Genomic DNA, 23,685 nt, shown 5'->3' with positions numbered 1-23,685 from the left:
GAAAACATATATTCTCTCATGAATAAAGTCTGTTGGTCTACAAGTTATCTCAATCAAATTTTTGAGAACTAGAATTATCTACTTGTTTCAGCAAAGCAGTAAGGGTTTTTACAGTGAAGGTTTCTTGGGACCACTATATACTATTATGTCTGTAAACAGCTCCGTATAAGGTAAATGAGGCTTCATCAGTGAAAAATATGTTGAAGCAAGAAATAGTTCTTGCTATTAATCTCTGTGTCAAAATTTCATTGAGTTCAACTCTCCTATCAAAATTGTCTTTGGTAAGTTCTTGTACTAACAGATTCTTGTATGGATAGTATTTATGTTTTTTAATATTTTTTGCACTAACCACCAAGATAAATTATTATTTTCTGCAATCATTTGCCGATTGTTGATTATTACAGAGTTTTGCTATTATTCCTTCTTCAATAACTTCATCTGTACTGGATCAGCTGGGCCTTTTTCATCCAACATACTATCAGTGCATTGAAAGTTCTCTGTTAAATTTGTGACTACAATCCTGGAAATTCTATGGTGATCTAGCCACGCATTGAACGCATTAACTTTTCCTTTGTGTGTTTTTATTTTTCCAATTAAAAATACTATTTTTCCTCTTTCTTTAATTGTAAAAACCGATTGTTTTTAACCAAGAACTTTTTCTGTAGATCATGGTTTTTTAATTTAAATAATTTTTTTTAATTTTAATTTCTTTAATTTTTTTATTTTTTATTTCATTGCCAACTTATGAAATAAAAATTACTTTCTTAAAAGTTTCTTATGAAATAAAATTTTAATGTTAAAAATGTGTAAATTAATCATTATTTTTAAATTCATGAGTGTAAATTTAATTAAAAGAAATATTTAAAAAAATTCTATTATTTAATTTTTTCACTTTTTAACATAATGACATTTGTTGCCACCATCTTTGTTTAAATAGTGTGAGTTTAATTTTTTTTTGATATCATTTTGCTTGTCTCTCAAAGACCTTTAAAACAATGTTTCACTTGACCATATGTACCATTTAAAATTTTTGATTTGCTCCCTGCTCACCACCACTCAAAAATCAAAAAGAGTGAAATATATGTATATTGGATTAGACCCTCAGAACAAGGAAAAATACCACAAACCACATACACTAATCTCAATTATAAAAAAATTTAGAGGAGGGTGTTAAATTACTTTTTAGCCACCCAGTATATATACTCATGTAAGTATACATATATATGTGCTAGAAATTCTTAGTGATACATTCTGGTATAATCATGCATAATGTTTTCATTATTTTAATAAAATATTACATTTTTTTAGATAAGTTTTTGTTCGTAATTTTTAGAGAAACATAAAAAATCATCATTTTTCTCATTAAAATATTTAATTTTATTTTTCAATCAATTTGCATATAGTTTATGAAGTCAATGAGTGTAATTAACAATTTGTATTCAATTTCTCAAACATGGTTAGCAATTACATGTTTTACATCTTTTTGTTAAAAAATCATTTGATCATATAACATAATATATAACACCACTTGATAATATTATTGATCATATCACTTCCAATCTAATCATCCAAGTTTTGAATTGCTGTTAGTGTGTCCCCTTGAAAATTTCTATTTGATAATTTGTAAAAATAATAATTTTTAACAATAATTTAGAGATACTGGATACTGGACAGTAATTGCATAAAAAGGGGTTTTTAAAGATGTTTGTAAATAGATCAGTGGAAAATAATTAATTTTTGAAAAATTGAAATTATTTTGAAATAATTATTAATATTTTCCTACAGAGTTCATTAAAACTTTACTGTGCTGTAAATACTTTCATTTTATCTAGATTAGATTCATTAAAGCTGATTTAGTTTGATGCTGTTATCAAGCCAATAAAGTCTTTTGTTTGGTTTCAGCTTAAGTGCTCCAGAATTGATGTCATCTATCTTGTTATCTTCATTGGAATTATTATAATCGCTAACAAAAATTTATTTTGCCAATTTTACAATTTAATCCTTTACAAGCAGGGACCATACTGCATTAGTAATCTCACCATTTTCCAATCATTCTTTTAGATTATCATCATCATCAACATAATCTTCAAACCCAGTAATTTCATGAAAAGATTAATCATATATTAAATTAAATGAGAACCTTCAGTTCTTGTTTGATAATTTGTCGTTTCTCTACAAAAGGATATAAGTTTTTCTATGCGTTGTACAACATGTTTGTACAGTAATGTAATAGTACTTAATGTACTATGTGACTGGTTAAACTGACCGTTCAGATTTGTAACAGTTATAATTATTGATACTCCCTATTTTATTTATGATTGTATGAAGTTTTAACGAGTTCAAACTCTTAAAAATGTCTAATTAGATATTCTTAAAAACAATATAATAAAACTATCAGAAATTAGATGTTAAAGAAGGTGACAAGTTTAACAACAAAAAAATAAGTAAATAAAGAAAGAGAGAGAAAAAAAACGTTTGCTTAGATTAAGTATTAGTAAATATTTATTGTGTTGAAAATATTAGAAAATCTTTATGCATATTATTGTTGATATTGTTTTCAGTTTGGACTGATCATCTGATGGTATGTGCAAAAAGTAAATAATTTGGTATCTGTTTGCTGCAACAGAGAAAATATCTGTAGTCCTTACTCTTAATTTTTTATTACAGCAATACACAGGTATCTTGGTGAAAGTACACATGATTCATTAACCGATCATGATCCTCATGCTTGCCTTGTATGTGTTGCTGAAAAATCAAATAATGTTTCTCCCACTGCACAACTTAATGGCAGTGCATCCAGTTCTTCCACCGATCTCTTTGGGAAAATAGGGTAAGTTATTTTTAATTTAGCTTGAATTTTATTCATTTCTGGTTTTTTTCACATTTCCTTAGAAACCATATTGTATGAATTGGATTTCATTTTTTTGTGAAAGAGATGATTTTTCTGAAGATGATATAGAAGTAGGTGTTTATTGGTGTAGAGAGAAGACTGAGAAATTAACTCTTGAAGAAGTATTTTTTCTTTCAGTAACTGTTAAGTACATCACCTAACTGATTATTGATACGACTAGTTAAATAAAAATTAAGTTTAATTACCATTTTAGTATACAATTATCTAAAATAAATGGAAAACTATAACTACATTTTCTGATGATATTAGCCCTGATGATAATTGAGTTATACAATATGAATGATTGTGATCTTTTAAATAAAACAAAAAATTCCTACAATCAGAACTAAGTAGAATACAAGACACTATATGTGTTATTAAATGCACCTCATTAAGAAAATTGTTTTGGTTAAAGTAGATTCACAGTCCAAACCAACAATAATACTACAGATTTAATATATCAATATCTTTGTTAGAAAAGATGAGAGAGAAAATATAAATCAGATATATACTTATCAATAAATGATTTAATCAAAATTAAAATTTACCATCTGTAGACTTTAGAAAAAATATACAAGAAATGCTAAAAACTTGCAAAATTAATCATTATTAAATATAAATAAATGAAGGTTTACATTGTTTTTTAACGTATGATTAATATGACTTTAAAAAGAAAAGGAATCGATTCTTAAATAAAAAATGTAAAACATTACTTATTGTAACTAAATTAATATACACATAAATGACTTTGGTCCAGATCTACTACAGTGACTAAGTAAATGCTATATTACATTGTAACTCATGCTTACACGCTGTGAATATTGACTAAATTAAACAAATTATTAATCGCATCTTAATAATTACGTTTAACCTTCCCCTTTTTAAAAAAAAAATTTATAGAATATTATGAAAATCTCCAGGTATCTAGTGTCATATTTTTGAATCAATTTTGAGAAGTTCTAAAATTGGGTAGGAAGAGTATTTTTTTGAGTATCCTCTCTCTTCCAGAAAGATATTGATATTTGGTTGTATGGTTTTGTGTCTTGCTAAGTTCATCAAACCAGGCTGGAGAATCGTAAAGTTACATGTTCAAAATACCTTTTAAGCTGCGATGCAAATCTTTTTAAATTTATATTTAAACTGTTGAACTGAGACATATTGGATCAAGTTAATAGCTTGTTTGAGACAATATTATTATTTGCTTTTTTTTTATTATTGTTATTGCTTGTTAATTATGTTTTTATTTTTTATTCCAGTGCTGCTGTAAAATTAAAGTCAGCAGAAGTAAAAGGTAAACTTATGGAATATATTGTTAATCCTGGCGCCAGTAGCGGTGTTGATCGACATGTCAGCAGTTCTGATAAACTTGGCAAGCCATATCGCAATATCACACCTGTTTTCAGCATTGATGATGAACAAGACCCTACAGGTAAAATCAGGATTGCTTTTTTTCTAAGTGCTTTCTACTGTTTTATGTAATATATTTTCAAGTTTTCAGTGAATATAGTCTTTGAATTTCAGTGCTTTTCAAAACAACTGCATTTTACAATAAGGGAATGTTGTGGTTATTTGCACATCTTCATGCTTTTGGCAATATAAGCTGTGAGTTATATTTATATCAGGTTCAGATTTTGGATCTGTCTCAGTCATTTTCATGTTATTTTCAGTGTTTTTTTGCTGTGACAAGACAATTTTTTAACCTCTTTGTAATTATTATATTTTAGGTTAGTCATAAAAATGATCTCTTAAATATGAAATTACATTTTATTTCATATTCAAGTATTTTCCATCAGCTATTTTTTTAAGTGGCACAGACTAGTTTAGCCATTACAAAAGGTTATAAGGTGTTGCAGAACCATGTCATATTGCTAGGGGATGCAACTTATCAATAATTTATTTCAAGTAATTATTTTCATGTATGAACTTTTTACAAACTTTTATACTAGTATAAACCTTTATAAATTCTTATTTATTATTTAGTAATATTTTTTTATTTTGATGGTGTTTCTTGATGTTATGTTTTTCTGTGGCTTTGCTTGACTTATTTTATGGTTTTGCTTAAATGCCAGAACATTTATACATGGAGTAATCTACCAATTCCTTATACGAGGGTGAATCAAATTTAAACGGTAATTTTGCTTATTCTACGCAGCAAGCAGTTCCAAGCTGGATGGCAGAGTAATGGGTTAAAATTCCATGTGTTAGAGAGAGGGAACCAGCTTGGATAGTTTGTCCGCTTTGTTCTATTATCAGTACAGCCATGAGTTAGCAAGAGATTCCATTGTCTGTTGCACAACATACAGTCATAAAGTTTTAACTAATAAAGGCATTATACCTGCAGAAATTTTAACTTGTTTAAAGGTACAGTTTGGAAACACTACACTGTCCCAGAACTGAGTGTATACATGGGCCAGACAATTTAAGGACGTGTGAGAAAGTTTATAAAACGAAAGTCATGATTGATACCTAAGGTCAAATCCACAGCTGACAACATTTGTGTCGCTTGAGAGCTTATCAAAGGTGATCAAAGGTTCACTGTTGAAGAAATTGCATCAGAAGTGGGTATCAGCTGCAGGAATGCTCAATCCATTATCATTGATCATCTTGGCTTTAGAAAAATTAATGCTTGATGGGTTCCGAGGTTGTTGATTGAAAATAAAAACAGTCAGGTTGGAATTGTGTGAGACTCCTGAATCGATTTCGGCAAGAAGGGAATGGTTTTTTTGAGGCACATCGGCACATCTTATGAGACATGGGTTACTGGAGTCAAAAATTATGAGTAAGGAGTGGCGAAGGAAGGATGAGGGTTACTCAGGAAGCCAAAACCCATCTGTCAGCCGGAAAAGTTCTTGCAACAATTTTTTTTGACTCATGTGGAGTTTTATTTAATAATTTTCTCCACAATCAATGAATGATGAATGCAGCTTACTATTACCAGCTGCTATAGTCAACAAAGTCACCTACTGAAACAGAATACAGGTATGCCCATCAGAGATGTCATCTTCCTCCATGACAATGCCAGGCCACAAACTGTGATTTTAACAAGCGATAAATTGGAAAAAATGCACTGGAAAATCCTTGACCAACCTCCTTACAGTATAGATTTTTCCTCCTTTGAGTATTTTTTGTTTGGGCCCTTGAAAGAATTTCTTTGAAGGGAACAATTCAAAAACAATAAAGACATCAAGGGGGACATGCACAATTGGTTGATGACTCATCTTCAACCTTTTTATGATCAAGGAATATTCAAGCTTCCAAATCATTGGCAAAAGTGTGTAGATCATGCAGGAGACTATATAGAGAAATGATGAATATATGAATTATTAATCAATAAATTTATATATAAATTACTGTTTTTATTTGATTCACCCTGATATCATCTGATATATAATTATTTGATAGTCTAAATAAAATAATTATTTTACAAACATCTATGCACAGAACTTCTCTTTTCCTAGCTAGTTCAGTGTTGTAAATCAAAGCTGTAGAAGATTTTTTACTTTATTCTCTACTGAAGGATTAGATATGAATGAAGCTTCCTGATTAATGCATTTTTTTTTAAATATTGCGGTACACAAATTATAAATGAAAAAAAAACCTAATTTTATAATATTAAATGCAAAAGTATAAAATTATGTAGTGAAACATGACTTTATTTTGTAAATTAATATGTTATTTATAGACATATATTTAATAACAAAAATTAAAATAATACATATATTGCATTTTAAACATTACTGATAAATATTATCCATTTTTAATTTTTTTTTGACAAAAAAATATTGAAAATTCATACCACAATATTATAAAATTAATAGTGAAGATTGCAGTGCTTATATAGTTACGTGTTAATATTTTAAAATGACTACAGAAATCAACGAAGTAAAAAAGTACAGGATGATTATTGTGAGTATTATGATTAAAAATTAGTGATTATTATTGTTATTCTGTTTCAACTGCATTACTTATTGAAAACATGATTTTAAAATATAATTCTGTTTTATTTAAATACTGCCAAATTCAAACTGAAAAAGCAGGATATCATTAGTAGAGTATGCAAACTCTCAGATAGTATTATTCAATTATTCTGAGCTAGTTTCTGCAGTTTGCACGTTACGAGTTTTAACTATATTTATTGTTTACTGTAAAAAAAAAATAACTAGTGTTTTAATCTGCAACAATGTGCACCTACAAGTAATAAAAGTCTGCAAATGTTGTTGTACAAAGTAGATTTATTAATTTAGTAACCCCAGATAACTGGTAGACTTTTTTTGCAATATTTCAGAGGGATTTGATGCAAATAAATGTTGTAGTGTTTCTGAAGAAAATTGTGATGCCTAATATTCTTTCCTGTTCTTGAAATCTAATGTATAATAACATTTTTTTATTTTTTGCAGATCTGCGGTCTGAAAGCCATGACCAAGATCAAACAGAAACTGTGTCGATTTCAAGTAGATTAAAACAGCCAGATGTTATTGCTTCTTTCAAATGCCAGGAAGTTACAATTAATAATTGTACTTTTAATAGGTAAAACTATATAAATTATTGTTTTAATTCTCTCTCCCCCTCTCCCTCTCACACAACCCTCTCTCCCAACACCTCCCGACCCCACTCTCATTCACCCCCTCTACATCTGCCTCTCCTTATTCCCCTTTCCATTGTCCCTCTCTCCTTCTTCCTCTCTCTCTCTGTCGCACGTGCGTGCGTGGAATTTATCTGATTTCATATACTTTTTACCATTTTTTTAAGATAAAATGTGTGTGCATACTCTTATGTATATTGTTTATTTCTCTATTTTGTGTGCATAAATGTCTATCTTCTGGAAGAAGAACGTTTTTGTGTGATAATTGATTTTCACAAGCACTTTTGAATCCAACTTTACTTGGTTAAGAGAGTGCCATAGAGATCAAAACAATTGATAGTCTGAGATGCAAGGTCAGATAGTCTGACTTTCAAGGTCATGGGAATGATGATATCATATGTAAATAAATGCTAGACTTTTGCTGGGAATTGAATCTACAAGCAGCTGGAAGTCAGCTTGCTAACCATTACACCAGCTGGCAGAGTCAGATAATTTTCTTTCTTCCATATCTAGTCTTTGTCATTTTAGTACTTACATTGGTGTAGTGTAACCCGTATAATATTAACGTTAGTTTGACTCATATAAATGGTTTTGCCAATAAATTTATTCCTGTACCTACACCTTCATACTTCTTCTCACCAGTAGTTCTTATAAGCCAATCATATCCCTAGTGTCTCCTCTCTTTCTGAATTCATATTCTGTAACTATTTGCAACATATATTTTTACTTATTCTTCAATTTAAAATTAAGAATAGTTTCATTAAAAGTTATTTATAAATATTGTTGCATGTTTCCAGCTCAACCAGGATATTGAGAAAAAATGTTAATATAAATACAATTTATTGGTCTAAGATTATAGAAATTAATATAAATTAATAATAAACAATAATAGTGCAGATTTCCCTCCAAAAGAAATCTAAACATCCTTGGTGGAATCAAGAATGTGAAATAGCCCTAGAAAACAGAAAGAAAGCATTTAAAGACTATAACACAAATAAAACAGAGGAAACTAGAGAAATTCCTAAAAATCCGAAGGCAAAAAAACAAAATATAAGACAAACCAAAAGAAAATACGTCAATGACCAATTAGATATGACAGAACCAAATTTCAGAAATTGCAACACACTCAGCCTTTATAAGACATTTGCTTCACGAATCAAAGGATACACCCCACAGAATCTGCTTCAAGAGACAAAACGATAAACTGGCTCCCATGAACAAAGAAACTTGTCGGAAACTCGCAGAATATTTTGAGAAACTGTTAAACTGCCCCGATCTGAAAGAAAGATTTCTGAGAGTCACACCAAGTGTCACAGAGAAAGATTCCCTTGCCCCAACTCAAGATGAAATTTTATCCCATATTCAAAAACTCAAAAACAATAAGGCCCTAGGAGAGGATGGAATAATAGCCGAACTGCTGAAGAATTTAGGACCCAATTCTCTGAAGGAAATCACAAAAATTATTCAAGACATCTGGCAAACAGAAGAGATCCCAGAATACTGGAAAACCGCTTTAATTCACCCATTATATAAGAAGGGAGATGGACAGACGTACACAACTACAGATGAATTTCCCTTTTACCTGTTGCATACAAAATCCTATCATCCTTCCTCTTAACTAGAACACAAGAACAGCAGGAACCATATCTATCAGAATATAAAGCAGGCTTTAGACCTAACAGGTCATGCCCGGAACAGATCTTCAGCCTGAAAACGATAATCAAAATTAAAAACAACAGAAGCAAACACATGATCTGCACATCTGTAGATTTCAAAAAAGCCTACGATTCTGTAGACAGACAGTTTCTTTTCCAAATTCTAGAAGAAAGAGGACTAGATCAGAAAACTCAAAGATTAATAGAACAAACATTAACTGGAACCAAACCTAAAATAAAATTTATGGGTGAAATCTCAGAATCCTTTGAAATTAATACGGGAGTGAGACAAGAGGATGGACTCTCCCTCTTGCTATTTAACATCACATTGGACAAAGTAATGAAAGAGTGGGAAGATACACTCAAACAACAAAAATACTGGAAACCAATTTCATTGGTATTCGCGAATTAAATTTAAGTATCCCTTACCTGGCATTTGTAGACGATTTGGCAATCCTTGCGGAAGACAAATGGAAACACTCAAGGAATGTGCAGAAAAAGTGGGACTACAAATTTTGTTTGGAAAAACAGTACTCATCTGTTCCAGAATAGAAATCTAAAATTTAAACACCAAATATGGAGTAATAAATAAAGTTCCTCACTTTAAATACCTTGGAGAATTTATTACGCCGAATAGCTCTGAGAAACCAAGTCAATTGGACCATCTGCAGAAGGTCAGGAAAGCTCTAGGTATGATGCAAAATCTCTACAACAAGAAATCCCTCTCACACCAAACAAAAATCCGGCATTACAACACAGTTATTAAACCCACAGCATTGTATGCCAGTGAAACGTAGATGATATTAAATAGAAAAACTAAAATGGAAGAAATAAAGAAACAGGAAAGGAAGATTATAAGGAAAATATTGGGGCCGAGACAAACTGAAGAAGGATACAGATTACAACCAAACGAAATTGTTGAAACATACTCTAATATCGAAACTGACATAATGAAAAAGTGAATGAAATTATTCAGACACCTTTGCAGGCTGCTGGAAAACCAACTGACCAAAAGAATAATCACGTACTTAACATCATTAAAAGTTGCAATCCCCTGACTCTCAGAAACACAAAAAGATTTAGAAGACACTGGAATTATGCTGGAGGGGATCAAAGACAGAAACGCATACAGAAATAAAATAGATTATTGGGAAGTTGAACCAGAAGCGCCGAACCCTAAACAGCATCGTCCGAAATGGTCTGAAGAACAGAAGAAGGCCTTTTCCAAAAGAATTTTGGAGGGGAAAAAGAAATATGAATAACCAAAAAGAAATATGCCAACCAAAAGAAATATGAATCATGAATGCTTAACGTCTTCCATTGGAAAGTTCTTGAATTATAATAATATTAGTAATAACAAGATAACAATAATAATAGTAAATAAATAACATACAAAATAGTAATTCAAATATGAACAAGACTTGTTTAAAGAGTTAAGTCATAAAAACTAGAATATAATCCAGTTGACTAGACATTATAATGATCGGTAATAATAACACCTAATATTGCATTAACAACAAGATAAGATTAGGACAAGTCTAAAGTTCACACAATTCCATTATCTGCATGTATCTTTGCTATTTACAATAGAACTACAATACAGTTCTATTTACAATAGAACTTACACATTATGAGTGAATTTAATATTGTCACTCACTATTATCTACCGATAACTCACCGAACAACTTCCTGCATTCACCCATTGTCCACACTGGAATGCTTGTGATGTACTCTTTACTCATTACCAAATGCTGACTGATAACACCATCACACAATCCTGTCTTACAGATGTTTGGCCTCACAGATCTACTAACAGAACTACTCACTATCATGTCTATGCTGAACACAGCCTCACAGAAACTACTTGCTTAATACTGATTGTTCCTGATGATCCCTGGCAGTATTTATATCCTCTGGCCTGAAGAACCAGTACCCGCCTCATTTCTTAACTGTTGAAGCATGATAATTTCATCGTTCGTGCCCTTATGTTTTCCCATAAATTCCTATTCCAGCCCAGTAGCTCTTGTTGTTGAACAACAGCTGTTGGAGGTGTGCCATTGTCTATTCTGCAAAGAACAGAGTTAAACGGACCTGTTAGCCTGAGAAAAAGATCCCTTTTAGTTCCTTTCTGGATTCCATCCATTATTATTTTCTCATACTTCTTAATTGGAAAGAATCCATTATCCAGGTTTGTTATACTGGTCCTGTTACAATATTAATATTAATTATTGGGGGTTTTGCAGGAGGATATTGAAAATTAAGTGGGTTAATAAATACAAAATAAAGAGATCTTAAGATGAATAGAAGAGAGAAATTTGTGACAATATCTTGTAAAGAGATGATTTAGGTGATTGATATAATTATATTAATATGACCAAGGTCATGTATTGTATGGATAATTTGTAACAAGTTTCTATTGTTTCAGTTATTTAGTAGTGAGTGCAAGCCATATCTACGTTCTCCGTGAAGTACCTAAAGTTAAAGATAAAGCACGATTAGTAGTTAAAAGGTCACTGTCAAGTATTGCAAAAATTACATGCAAGAAAAAACATCCAGAGTTAATTACATTTCAATATGGTGGTGCACAAGGTGATGGCCTTATTATATCTGATTATGACAGGTACAGTACTATATTATGAATTTTATAATTATTTTTTTATAAGTATTCAACAATTTATATTTTTTTGTTGAATACTATATTATATATAATATACATATTATAATATATATAATATATTACAATATTATATATTAATTATTGTAATTGTAATCTATAACATAACTGGTGTCTAAAACTGATGATTTTGAAATGAGTTTGTGGTGATAAGAAAGTGTTTACAGAGTAGATGGAAAGTACACTGTTCTGTAGCCCATTGAGTAAAATTTTAAAAGAGATTGAGTGTTGAAGGAAGAGCATCTTGCATTTGTTATCAAAGACTTTTTGGCTTTCAAAATGGTAATTCTGTTTTGCAACCCTTCATGTCACATTTTGGCATTCACTCCATCGGATTCCCTGCTAAACCAATACATTAAAAGTTTGTGGACCAGAAACTTCTATCAGCATACTTTTTCAGAGAAGGTAAAAATTACTGATCAGAATCATTCACCTAGATATGAAAAAAATTTTAAAATGATAAGCTCAACAGTCTTACAGAGCCAATAACATTCCTGAGAAACTTCTCTTTGGATCTCAAAAACAACCATCAGCAAATCTGTATTTAATCTGTACAAGACAGGAGTTATACAAGGGTTGTCTGTGCTCAGGACAACATTGTGAACTCAGGGGGAATTTTTGTGAACTACTTCTTACAATACAAAGCTAGAGCTATGCTAAATGGTTGCTGAAATAAACTCAAGAAACAAGAAAATGTTCAAAAATTTTATTTTTTAAAATAAATATTACTTAAATCCAAAACTAATTAGCCATTGATTGGAAATCTAATAATTTTCAATATAGTATTGAGGTTAGCTTGTCTATTATCAGCAAAATTCCATGTACAATGTAACTTATATCATCATGTATAGTTTCCTTTCAAAGTCTATAATTTTATAGGGTTTAGAAAGTGCATAACACGTTGTAGCATTATTCAGTTTTAATATGACAGTTTATTAGTTCATATCATGAGTCATCTATGTTTATAATTAGTCCATCCAGTACATGCAGAATTATACATGCCATACCGTAGTCTTGTATGATCTTATCAAAATCTCTAAGACATGCGTTTTGTCTGATTATTAAAATATCTATACACGTTGGTCATATAATAAATGAAGCAAATAATCTATTTTTAAAATTGTTCATTACTCCTAGCATTTGACTGTCAGGCCCACATGGAGAGTTTCCTCTTTAACTCGAGTGAAAGTAGTCAACTAGTTTAAACATTTGTTACTAAATTATACTAAGAATCTAATGTTTTTTACTAGTTTGATTTATACTACAGTCTTTTAGTAGCAGTTAGTTAATTGAACGAGTTTAAATCTATGTTTTTTTCAAAACAACCTTACAAACACTGTCTTTTGTTTTGAGTTGTTACGTTGTGACTTGTTTATACACCTGTATTTAACTGTATTTCTCTCATAAATTAAGTAACGATGAAACACTTAATAGACAAATTTCTGATGTATTTTATAATCCAATATGGTTAGAATACCCAATATTAAAAATATTAGACTTGAAAGTATGTAAATAAGATAAGACACTACAAGCATTGTAGTGACAAATTGTAGCATTGTAGTGACATTGTAGCGACAAAAAAGCAAAGGAAAATTGATAAGTTGAGAGAGAGAGTGTGTGTGTGAGAGAGAGTGAAAACTTAAAAAGTTTTATAATAAAGATGTATGCTGTATGAATGTATAAGAATTTTAAATATGAATTAAGAAATAGAATGTGGTGAAAAAATTTGTGTACTAAAGGTTAAATTAATTCATCAGTTTACCTATTTTTTTTTTATATCTGCTAAGACTAGTATGCATGTCCCATTTCTGTTCTATTTTTTTTTTCTAACAGTAATGAAACATTTTATCTTAAAACAGTCAGTTTTGTATCATATTTAAATTCTTTATTGGTTTAAAAAACTGTGACATCATGTAATGATTTGAATTACTAAACAAAAAAATGTTCAAGAGAGATAATATCTAGATCTAATGATATAATGCAACCTTCCATTTAGGTTTTCTGTGATATCAACACCCTGTACATCTTCCCATCATGCTGTGTTCTATAGTCAGACAGAACTCTTTCACAGTGCAGGTTTAATGACTTGATGTCAAAGGTTTTTTGTTGTTTAAAAGAGAAAAAATCTTTACCCATTTTGGAAGTAGTATTCTACTAAATCTTAGGCTTTCATAAGAAAAGCTCTCGCCTTTCTCTAGTATTATTTGTACAATATTCAGTTTAATCCCTAAGGTATCTTTAAATAGCCTCTGAGCTCAATATATACACTTTACATTAATTATTTTCATTTCAACAATAATTATAGTAAAGCAGAATTATTGTTATCTGGTTAGATGATGTATAAGAGTATTCTGAAGAATTACTACGAGGATATGGACATCAACAGCGATAGAAGTAGTGATACGGGTACTTGGATGACCATTATATGATCAATTTTTATATATTATAATTTTTTTTCAGATTTATAATTCCTGAAGCAGGAAATGCAACAGACGTGATATCAAAACAGATTTTAAAGTGTTTAAAAAATAACGAAGGGGACAGCCCTAGTCCGAGCAGTGCTTCTTAACAGTTAATTATATATTATAGAAGGCTTTTCTAATGGAGGTACTGTTTATTTTATTATCTATTTTATTTTGTGGCGTGTCTGTAAACATTGTTTATTTATTAATTATAAAGTCTCTCTTCATGTGAATATGTAAAAAACTGTAATTGTTTGTAGATAACTTGTATTTGTAAGTACGATAGGACTTTATTTTGTATAAATAATTGTAATTCAAATGTTCATTCATTAAATTATGTTTTTCATCCATTTTTCTTTTACGGTAACCGTATTTTTGTTATTTTAATTTAGTTACAATGAATTGTATGTACATTACATAAGCAATTTATGATATATTGAAAGTATTAAAAAGTATTTTAACTATCATAAAAAAAATAAAACTATTAGCTTCTAAATATGTTATTCATTATTTATTGGCATTTGTATTTTATTAATATTTTAAGATTATATATAATAAATTAGATGAAGTATTTAAATGAGTTATTTAAAAAATTATAAATTAATTACAAGTAAGCACATTTTCAACTTAAATTAACATTTCCTTTGATCATTTTACTCTAACCAGAGCACTGCATTTTTAAGAAATGGTATTAAAGTTCCTTCCAAAATATTTTTCAAATTTACTATATGTGCAATATGTGTGTATTATTTTGAAATAATCAGGAGGACAATAAGACACCAGACGATACATCTTAGAACTATTATGGCTGACTCACTGCTGTACTTCATTTGTCAAATTGGTTCATGATATGGTAATAAATAATATTTTAACAGAATCGAAACATAATTATACATTAAACAGATGTTGTCAAGTATGGTAGTACATGGATAACAAAAAGGAACAATTGCAGCGTTTGCCTGGAAAGACCAATGAAAACTGTAGAAAGCTCTATCAATTAGTATTACAAAAGTACAAAATTATGAATAAGAAAAAATATGTGATTATAGTCCATGTTAATAAACTATTAATTGCTTGATATTGAAGTATGTTTTTAATACATGTTAAACATATATGCAGAAAGTTTGTTTGACCTTTGTGTACTATATAAAAATGCATTAACAGAGTGATATTGTTTTTAAACAGGAATTTCTCTTTTAATTTAAGTGAATCAATCAAGAAATCTTTTAGATCAGTAAATAATTAGTTAAAAATAGAAACTGATGCGTAGTATTGTTCTTACTTATAAACTGAAATATTATGCTGAGAAGTGAATATTGTTATTTTATTTAGGTGTATGACTAGTTTTTTTTTTAAACATAGGTTGCAACTCAAAAATTAAATATAAAATGAAATAAATATTTGCTCATGGAAAATATCAAAATTCTTAATTTACTAAAAACAAAGATCTAATATTTAGTGTCCATTATTTTACATGACATATATGTCATGTCACAATGAAATCATAATAATGACTTCTAACAATGAAGTCATAATAATAATAATAATAATAATACATGGAATAAAAGAGACAAAAGAAAGAAAGAAAATTTTATAGACACAGCCATCTGCAAAGTTAAGATCAAAATAAATAAATAAACCATTGACTCTCTTCTTGATAATAAATAAAACAAAAAAAAGGAAAAAAACCATAGAATAATAATTACAATAATAATGATAAAAGAATAAAATAACCAAAACTATAGACTAAAGTTTATTGTAAGAGATTATAATTATAAAAATAGCCCTTTTACTACAAATAAATGACAAAACAAACTGGCATTGTCCTTCATTTAATGATAAATATTAAAAATAAGTTCAGAAATATTCTTATCGTGATAAAAAGAATCTATATGTAATATATAACTAAAAATCATTTTAATGCTTAAAAATTATACAAAATAAATAAACGAATTAAAACCTCGCTTTGTCTTGCAACAGACCTCAGCTACTCTTAAAACAAAAAACATACACCTAAATACACACAAAAACAATCAGCATGCACATATTTACCTTGTTATTATATTCTCTTATTAATTTTTTTCTGTATGTACATGTTGATGTAAAAAATCTTATCAATGTCCTCCAGTTACCACCATTTAATTATTCAATGACCTGCTGAATTCCTAGTTTGGTGGCGCCTAGTTTAGCCAATCTTATCTCATTAAGTACAGGCCATTTTCTAATAAAATGAACCATATCTTTTCTCCTCTTTTATTTACATAACAATGTTGCTTCCCTTCCATGGCGGGGCTAAAATTTAAAACCACAGCACACATCACGATTTAAAAACAACCAACATATATAATTTTTAATAAAATTAGATTTGCCCTTAAAATAATTTTTACTGCCCAGGTCCCACGTTAAACAGCTATATATCGAATGAAACTATGCTGCTCTCCATGCCCATTCCCAACATTTTCCCAAAAACTCTTTTCTCATACTGTCTAGCAAACTGTCAAGTTACCTCTTGCATAATACTACACCATTCACACCATTACTTATTTCAGTTTAATACTTCTCACCATTGCCACCGTACATCTCACCAACTGCTGTTTACTTCTCACCAAATGCAGCCATTCATTATACCACCCTAATCCACTAGCAATTAATTTAATGGCTAATATACACAGTAGGTGTGTTGCATTGAGTTACCTTTAATATTTAATTATAATGAAGTTGGAAAACATAATAAAACAGCAACTGCCTCCCAGTTTATAAAATAAGTTGCATAATTATGAGTGGTCCTTGGTAATACGAACAATTTTTTAACAGAAAACTTCTGCAGTACCTCAAATTCCTCATATGTAGTATAATCTCCAAAAACCCACCAAAAAATGTAGTTACCCTCCAAAAATCACCACTGCTCTTGTCACAGCATCAAATACCTGAAACTTATCTTCAACGGGAATTTCATTTTTATTAAACGTGTTTCTCCACATATTATTTGAACCAAATTTAGCCACCATCACTAAACTTTCATTTATATGAAGTGGAAAATGATAACAAAGGAGTGAATATCATGCCAAGATAATTATATTTATTTACAATTTTAATCTGTTGCCCTCCTCAATACCATCTCTCATGCGCTGCTAGCCATCCACCTTTACAGAATGTCATAATTTTTCTTTTATCCATATTTACCCTTAATCCCCATCTATCACAATAATTCATCAAATTGTAGATCATTTTTTGTAGGGCTTTTTGAGATGCAGCAAAAATTACCAAATCATCAGCATGCAAAAGTCTGCTGACATTTAAACTTTCAAACTACACACCTTTCTCAAAACAATCTATTAGATCAGTGATAAGTAAAGAAAAAATCAGTATGACAGCAGGCATTCCTGTTTTAATCCATAGTATGTTCTGAAATTTCTCTTCAAACCCTGCGTACACCAGTGCACATTGCTGTGTATATTTTTATAAGTCACGAAAGACATTTATATACTTAAAGGATAATCCCAATTCACACAACTTATAAAACAATGTGTATGTATTGCATCAAAAGTACACTAAAAATCTACTAACAAAGAATAATTTTTTTTACCACCCCCTATGTAGCTTTTATTTTATCACACTTTACAAATTAAAAATGTTATCAGTAGTGGAATAACCCTGCCTGACACTCATCAATTATATTATTTTTATTCACCAATTTATTTATTTAACCTTCTTAACAATATACCTGTGAGTAATTTAGAAATCAAATTAATAAAAGAAATTCTTTGATAATTTTGTACATTAGAAAATCTGCATTTTTTATTTATTGGAAAAATTATAGCGTCTGACATAATTATAATAGTGTAATAAAATGGATGTTACCAGTGCTTTATCAACTTTTGCTTCATGAAAAACCATGTCCAACTCAAATTCAGTAATAGCTGAATCTAAGGTTTCATCTATAACAAAAGGGGCACATAATATATTAAAATGGTATAACAGTCAGCTGATAAACAGGTAACAGAAGTGCTGTAGCCATCTGTCTGCCTTTATATCCACAAAACACTCCCTTCTTAAAAAACTTAACCAGTCTCCAGAAATCTTTTCAGTCCCTGACAATCAGAAATTTTCCCTCAATCCAGTAAAAATATTTGATTTATTTTTCTTACATAATGTGTATGTTCATCTAGATAACTGAATCTAGTCAACAGTGTTAACTTTTCTATATAGATTCGAACATGCAAAACACCTTTTCCTGCCCTTAGACTTTCCCAATTGAACCATATTTATCTTCCAGGCTTGTACATACTTTCTGTATTTATAGCATTATTTCCTGCGCCTCATAAACCACATTTGTAACCGTCCACATACCCTCTTCACCATCCATTGGAAGAATAATACCCTGACTACTCCTCTGTAGTACCCATTATACAGTACGTTATTAATGTTCAACCATATTAATTTTGGTAAAGAGCCAAGCTGTTTTCCTGATCATAGATCCCTTCAAAAACCAAACTAACTTCAATCAGTTGATGATCCCAAAACAACACAGAAGAACACTCAAGCCCCTAATTAAATATAACCAAAAATGCTAGTAGCAGGTACCTAGGTAATTTATACTCAGGAAAAAATTTATCATAAACCTCACACTTTCAACTTGTGTCTCACACATACAAAAAAGTCATACTTTTTAATAAAAGGTAAAAAACCAAAAAAATAATAATGTTCGACATTATATGATAACACACTCACACAAGCATTTTCATTCTTTTGGCAGACTGCCTCACACTATTTAATGTTCTTATTCTCCTTTTGTCCTTAACAGTTTCTGTGAAGTCATGATTAAATATTTTGCACAATTTTACAACTCCATCTCATTACCCACCGTGCTCCATATCAGGCAATAAAACCTTCCTTCCTTCTGCCAGCAGGTAATCGAAGGTGAGTGGCATTTTTCTGTCTTCCATTGGATGATTTGTTTTCGAAGGGCCAGTAGCTTTCCCCTTTTCACTCGTGTATCGGCACTAAAATCTTTTTGCACAGCCAATCTGGTTCCTTTCAGTTTCCATGTATTCATTAATATACAATCAATGTCACTGTCTGCAGGAATGTGGGCAAAAATTGGTGCATTGTCTTCCCTTTTACTTAGTGGGTGAGCCCGATTAACTACTATCTATCTGTCTGTCACATTTCAATACTGTCATACAAAACTCTTTCACCATTTCGCAGCAGTCCCTCTTATTACATTTCAAACCTCTGAAAATAACATTTTTCTTTTAGCACGATGTCTCTTAACCACTGAACTTTTACTTTCAACGCATTGTTCTGTTCAATTACAATGCGAACATAAATCAATAGGTTTGCAGAATCGCCCTTAATAACCAAAGTTCCTAATCTACTTTTAATTTAATTTCCTTTTTACTTCTGTGATCCTACTTGAGGCTTCCTATAATTCTACACTTTGTTTTCTGGGATTTTGTTTTAAAGACTGCAAACCATTCTCTGGCGAACTTTGTGAATGTCCTCGTTATCACCTAGCGAACTTTGTGATATCACAAATTTATCCATTTAAAATTCACAGAAATGAATGAATAAATTAATTAATAAAAAAAACAAAATTTTTGTAAAGGAAAATAAAAAAAATTACTTGATTAAATGTGGTAAATGTTTGTGTAAATTTCCAAATGTGTATGTAAATACAAGCGTGGTTAGTAAGCACTTCTAATTAAATACAATAGATCAGAGAGTCAACAAACAATGCATTTGTTCACTACCGTGGCTGGTAGTCAGCTCCAAGTCGTGATAATAAAATAATTAAAAATAAAAGAATGGAATATTTTCAATACATAATTGGCAATGGCAATACCCGCTCACTGTGAATTGTCAAATTTGGTACAATATTGTAAAAAGCTTAAAAAATTAACAAAAATATTTGTTACAAAAAGTTACAAAATATATTTTTCTAACCAAATTATATATTTTGATTATAAGTATTAGGCCTGGATTAAGGGGAAACAATTAAGAAATATGAGTCAGGGGAGTCACTAGGGGATTAAGTAAGGGATATGAAAAGTAATAAAAATGCAAACTGCCATTTTAAAAATTCTTTGCTCTCTACCCAAAAAAAATTTTACCAACATTAAAACATTGCTATTAAGAGCATAACTGAAAATTTTGTTTGATTCAAAATAATGAAGCTGTAATAGTAAATACATAGTGTCTCAAAAAAATGTATACACAGTTTGAAGAGTTATATTTTATTAAATAAATCAGTTAAATTCATGATGTTTGTGTCAATTTTTAACTTAAACTTATGCGTGTTCAAAGTGACTGCTTTTAACATGAATACACCTACGGCAATAGTTTAATAGACAGCAACATACTAACTCTACTGTGGCTAAAGTTATCATATTAAGTTCAGAGTCCTCTTGGTTTTATAGCCCGAAGGACTAGTATTTTAAAACATCCCATAGGTAAAAGTTCATAGAAGTTAAGTCTGTCCCGTTAAAGCCCATCAGGGCTATAAACAGGGAGGTGTGGCGACTGGAAGCGTCACAAGGCGGGTGTCTTCCCCTATGGGGTTGGGATGGAAGTTAAGTCTGGAGATCAAGCCAAGAACTCTGAAGAATTCCTCTTTGTCCTATCCATCATTCAGGAATTGTACTGTCAAGGAATTCCATCATGTTGCAATGGTAGTGGGGTAGAGCCCCTTCTTGTTGGAAGTAGTACACTTCATCAACAAAAAGGTTATGTAGAGCAAGACTATTATTGTTTTGTAGCTTTTGTAAGTAAGAAATGCCACTTGACAGTCCCCTCAAAGAAGAATGCCCCAACAGTCACAATAGGATAAAACCACACCATATTTTTAGGATCGGTAAATTAACGGGTTTCTGTTCAACTATGTGTGGATTTGCATTATTCCAATAAACACTGTTATGTCTATTAATTGTTCCATTAAGCTTAAAACTAGTATCATCCAACCAAACTATTAAATCTCAAACCTTTCATTTGTTTCACACCTGCCCTGGCACCATTCACAAAATTGCCCGCACCTGTCTGGATCATCTTCATTTAATGCATGTGTAAGTCTTGGAATGTATGGTATCCACTTATTAGCTTTTTAAATTCTATAAACACTGTCTTTTTTAATACCAATTTCATGAAAACATTGCCTTAGAGATTTCCTTTGGAGGTTGTGTAACGATTTACATTATTAAAGTGGCATTTTCGTCACCTGCAAGAGATTTTTCTTTGTCCAGACCACCCTCTGTTTACATTTTCCACTGTTCCATTAGCCAAAATCTTGTCATGAATGTTTCCAACTGTTACTTACAGGGGTGGTGGTGTTCCAAATTCCATCACCCAACATCTTTGAATCTCTTTAATATTCTCAGTTTTCCAAAACTAAGAAAAATTATGTGACAATAATGACAAACAGATGTTTTGAACTATCAGCTAATGTGATTTTGTCATTTCTGTCTTCATTCATTTTCTATTTAAATAATCATTGAAAGAATGTGTACATTTATTTGGGACTGTATGATTATTTAATATATATATTTTTTTTTTTTCTAAACTCAGTTCTTATAAGAATCATATTCCTCTGTACTAGTATATAAATTTAAAGAACTTGATCAACCTAAGTACAAAACAATAAATATAGGATGACACTTACCTTATTTTATCTTGCATACAAAAACGTTTTCATGAATTTCTCGCAACCTCAGTTGTAATACATTTTTCTAAGTTATAGTAATGTAACATTGGCTAGCCAAACCTCACGCATATTTATTTTATTTTAACCTATTTATTTAATTTTTAATTTTAATATTTTTATTTATTGACATCATATTTCTGTATATGTAATTTTTTATTTTAAATGTTAAAAAATATTTAATTTTAATATCAATTTTTAACTTTAAATTAATGATTTTAATGTTAAGTGTAATAAGTAATTTGATGTGAACAATTTAAAAATTGGTTTACAACTGAGGATGCCAGAAATTCCCGAAAACATTTTCGTGTATATGATACAATAAGGTAAGTTTCATACTACTTTATTTATTGTTCTGTACTAGGTTGATAAAGTTCTATATATATATATATATATATATTATTTTTTAATTATTCTAATTCAAATAATTAATCAACATATATCAACCGCAATGCTGAATTGAATGAGATTTAAACCACCAAAACAGTAACAGATAAGTTAAACTTACCAAAATAATACAAAGAATCAATTTTTGCAAGATCTGTATCTTCAGTTGGTATTTAACTGTAATTACTTTAAAATCAATTGTTTTTTTTTTTAAATTTAGAAAATGTCAAAATTGTTACTGTTTTATAACCTTGAATTTTTATATGAATAAACATGCAACTCCACTGCCCAGCACTGGAATCTACTCCAAGTAATGCAATTATAAAATTAAATATCAAATGAAGATGTGGGATCCTGTTAAAATTGATTCTTGGAATTTGGTAAGTTTAACTTATCTGTTACTGTGTTTTGGTAGTTCATTTCATTTAATATATACATTTTTTTTCCGGTTGCTTTATTTACTGTTTTTTTTTTGCAAGTGCCAGAAAGATGAGAAGGTTGTATATAGTAATAAATATGTAAAGGGCAAATACAGTACTTTCTTAACATAATTAATATTGCCAATTTAAAAACATTTATGGATTAAGGTTTTTGATGTTATTCCACATTAATATCTATAACTAGATGTATCTTAGTACCAAAAAAAAGCTTCATAATTTAAAGTTATAACAGAAAAATGATTTGATTTTAAGAATCTTTTTAATAAAAAAATACAAAATGGAATTATAAAAAAATGCCTTGCATGTTTCTTACACTTTAATATCTATCTTTATATTTTAACAGTAAGACTGATTAAAATATGTGTTCTAAATTAAGCTCGCCTACTTAAATGTTCAGTGACAGGACAAAAAAAATTGTTCTTTTAGGATATGTTTATAACGTAATAATTAGGTACCAAATTAAGTAGATTAAATTGCATTTTAATAAATTCTGTTTATTATTTTATAATTATTGTTGTATTTTAAAATTAAGAATAATTATAACAAATGTATGATTATAAAGATGAGATAACAAAAAAAAAAAAATACAAATAATTACATTATTTGTATTTAGTCAGTTTATAGAATATATTTTATTTTTTATCCAATAAATAACCATTAGCATGTATTTTTGATGTATTTAAATTGAACTTAATAATTTCAAAATTCACTACATATGGAACTGCAGTTTTATTTGCGAAATAAATAATGATATATCATATTAATATGGAGAAAGGCTATATTTCAGGTGAAATCAATCAAGATATCCAATTAATTTCAGGGAATAGAATGTTAATATTTGGTTTAAATATTTCTAAGGACTTATGTTTAATATGTAAAGTGATTTTTGTTCTGAATTTTTT

The 23,685-nt window shown here is 29.7% G+C and overlaps 1 protein-coding gene across 1 annotated transcript in view; it reads left to right on the top strand.

The window, feature by feature from the left end:
• TBC1D23 (TBC1 domain family member 23) overlaps positions 1-23,450 on the top strand; it is a 56,561-nt gene extending 33,111 nt beyond the window's left edge. Inside the window, exons 8-12 of the mRNA XM_075368781.1 lie at positions 2,668-2,830; positions 4,147-4,319; positions 7,288-7,417; positions 11,553-11,747; positions 14,262-23,450. Coding sequence (XP_075224896.1) covers positions 2,668-2,830; positions 4,147-4,319; positions 7,288-7,417; positions 11,553-11,747; positions 14,262-14,370 — 770 coding nt within the window. The 3' untranslated portion in view covers positions 14,371-23,450. The remainder of the gene's footprint in view (positions 1-2,667; positions 2,831-4,146; positions 4,320-7,287; positions 7,418-11,552; positions 11,748-14,261) is intronic.
• Positions 23,451-23,685: the final 235 nt, after the last annotated feature.

Source organism: Lycorma delicatula, chromosome 6 (genome assembly GCF_047948215.1).
Source record: "Lycorma delicatula isolate Av1 chromosome 6, ASM4794821v1, whole genome shotgun sequence".
Classification (NCBI taxonomy): Eukaryota; Metazoa; Arthropoda; class Insecta; order Hemiptera; family Fulgoridae; genus Lycorma; species Lycorma delicatula.
The sequence above is the reverse complement of the archived record's forward strand: the minus strand, read 5'-3'. Positions and strand labels throughout refer to the sequence as shown.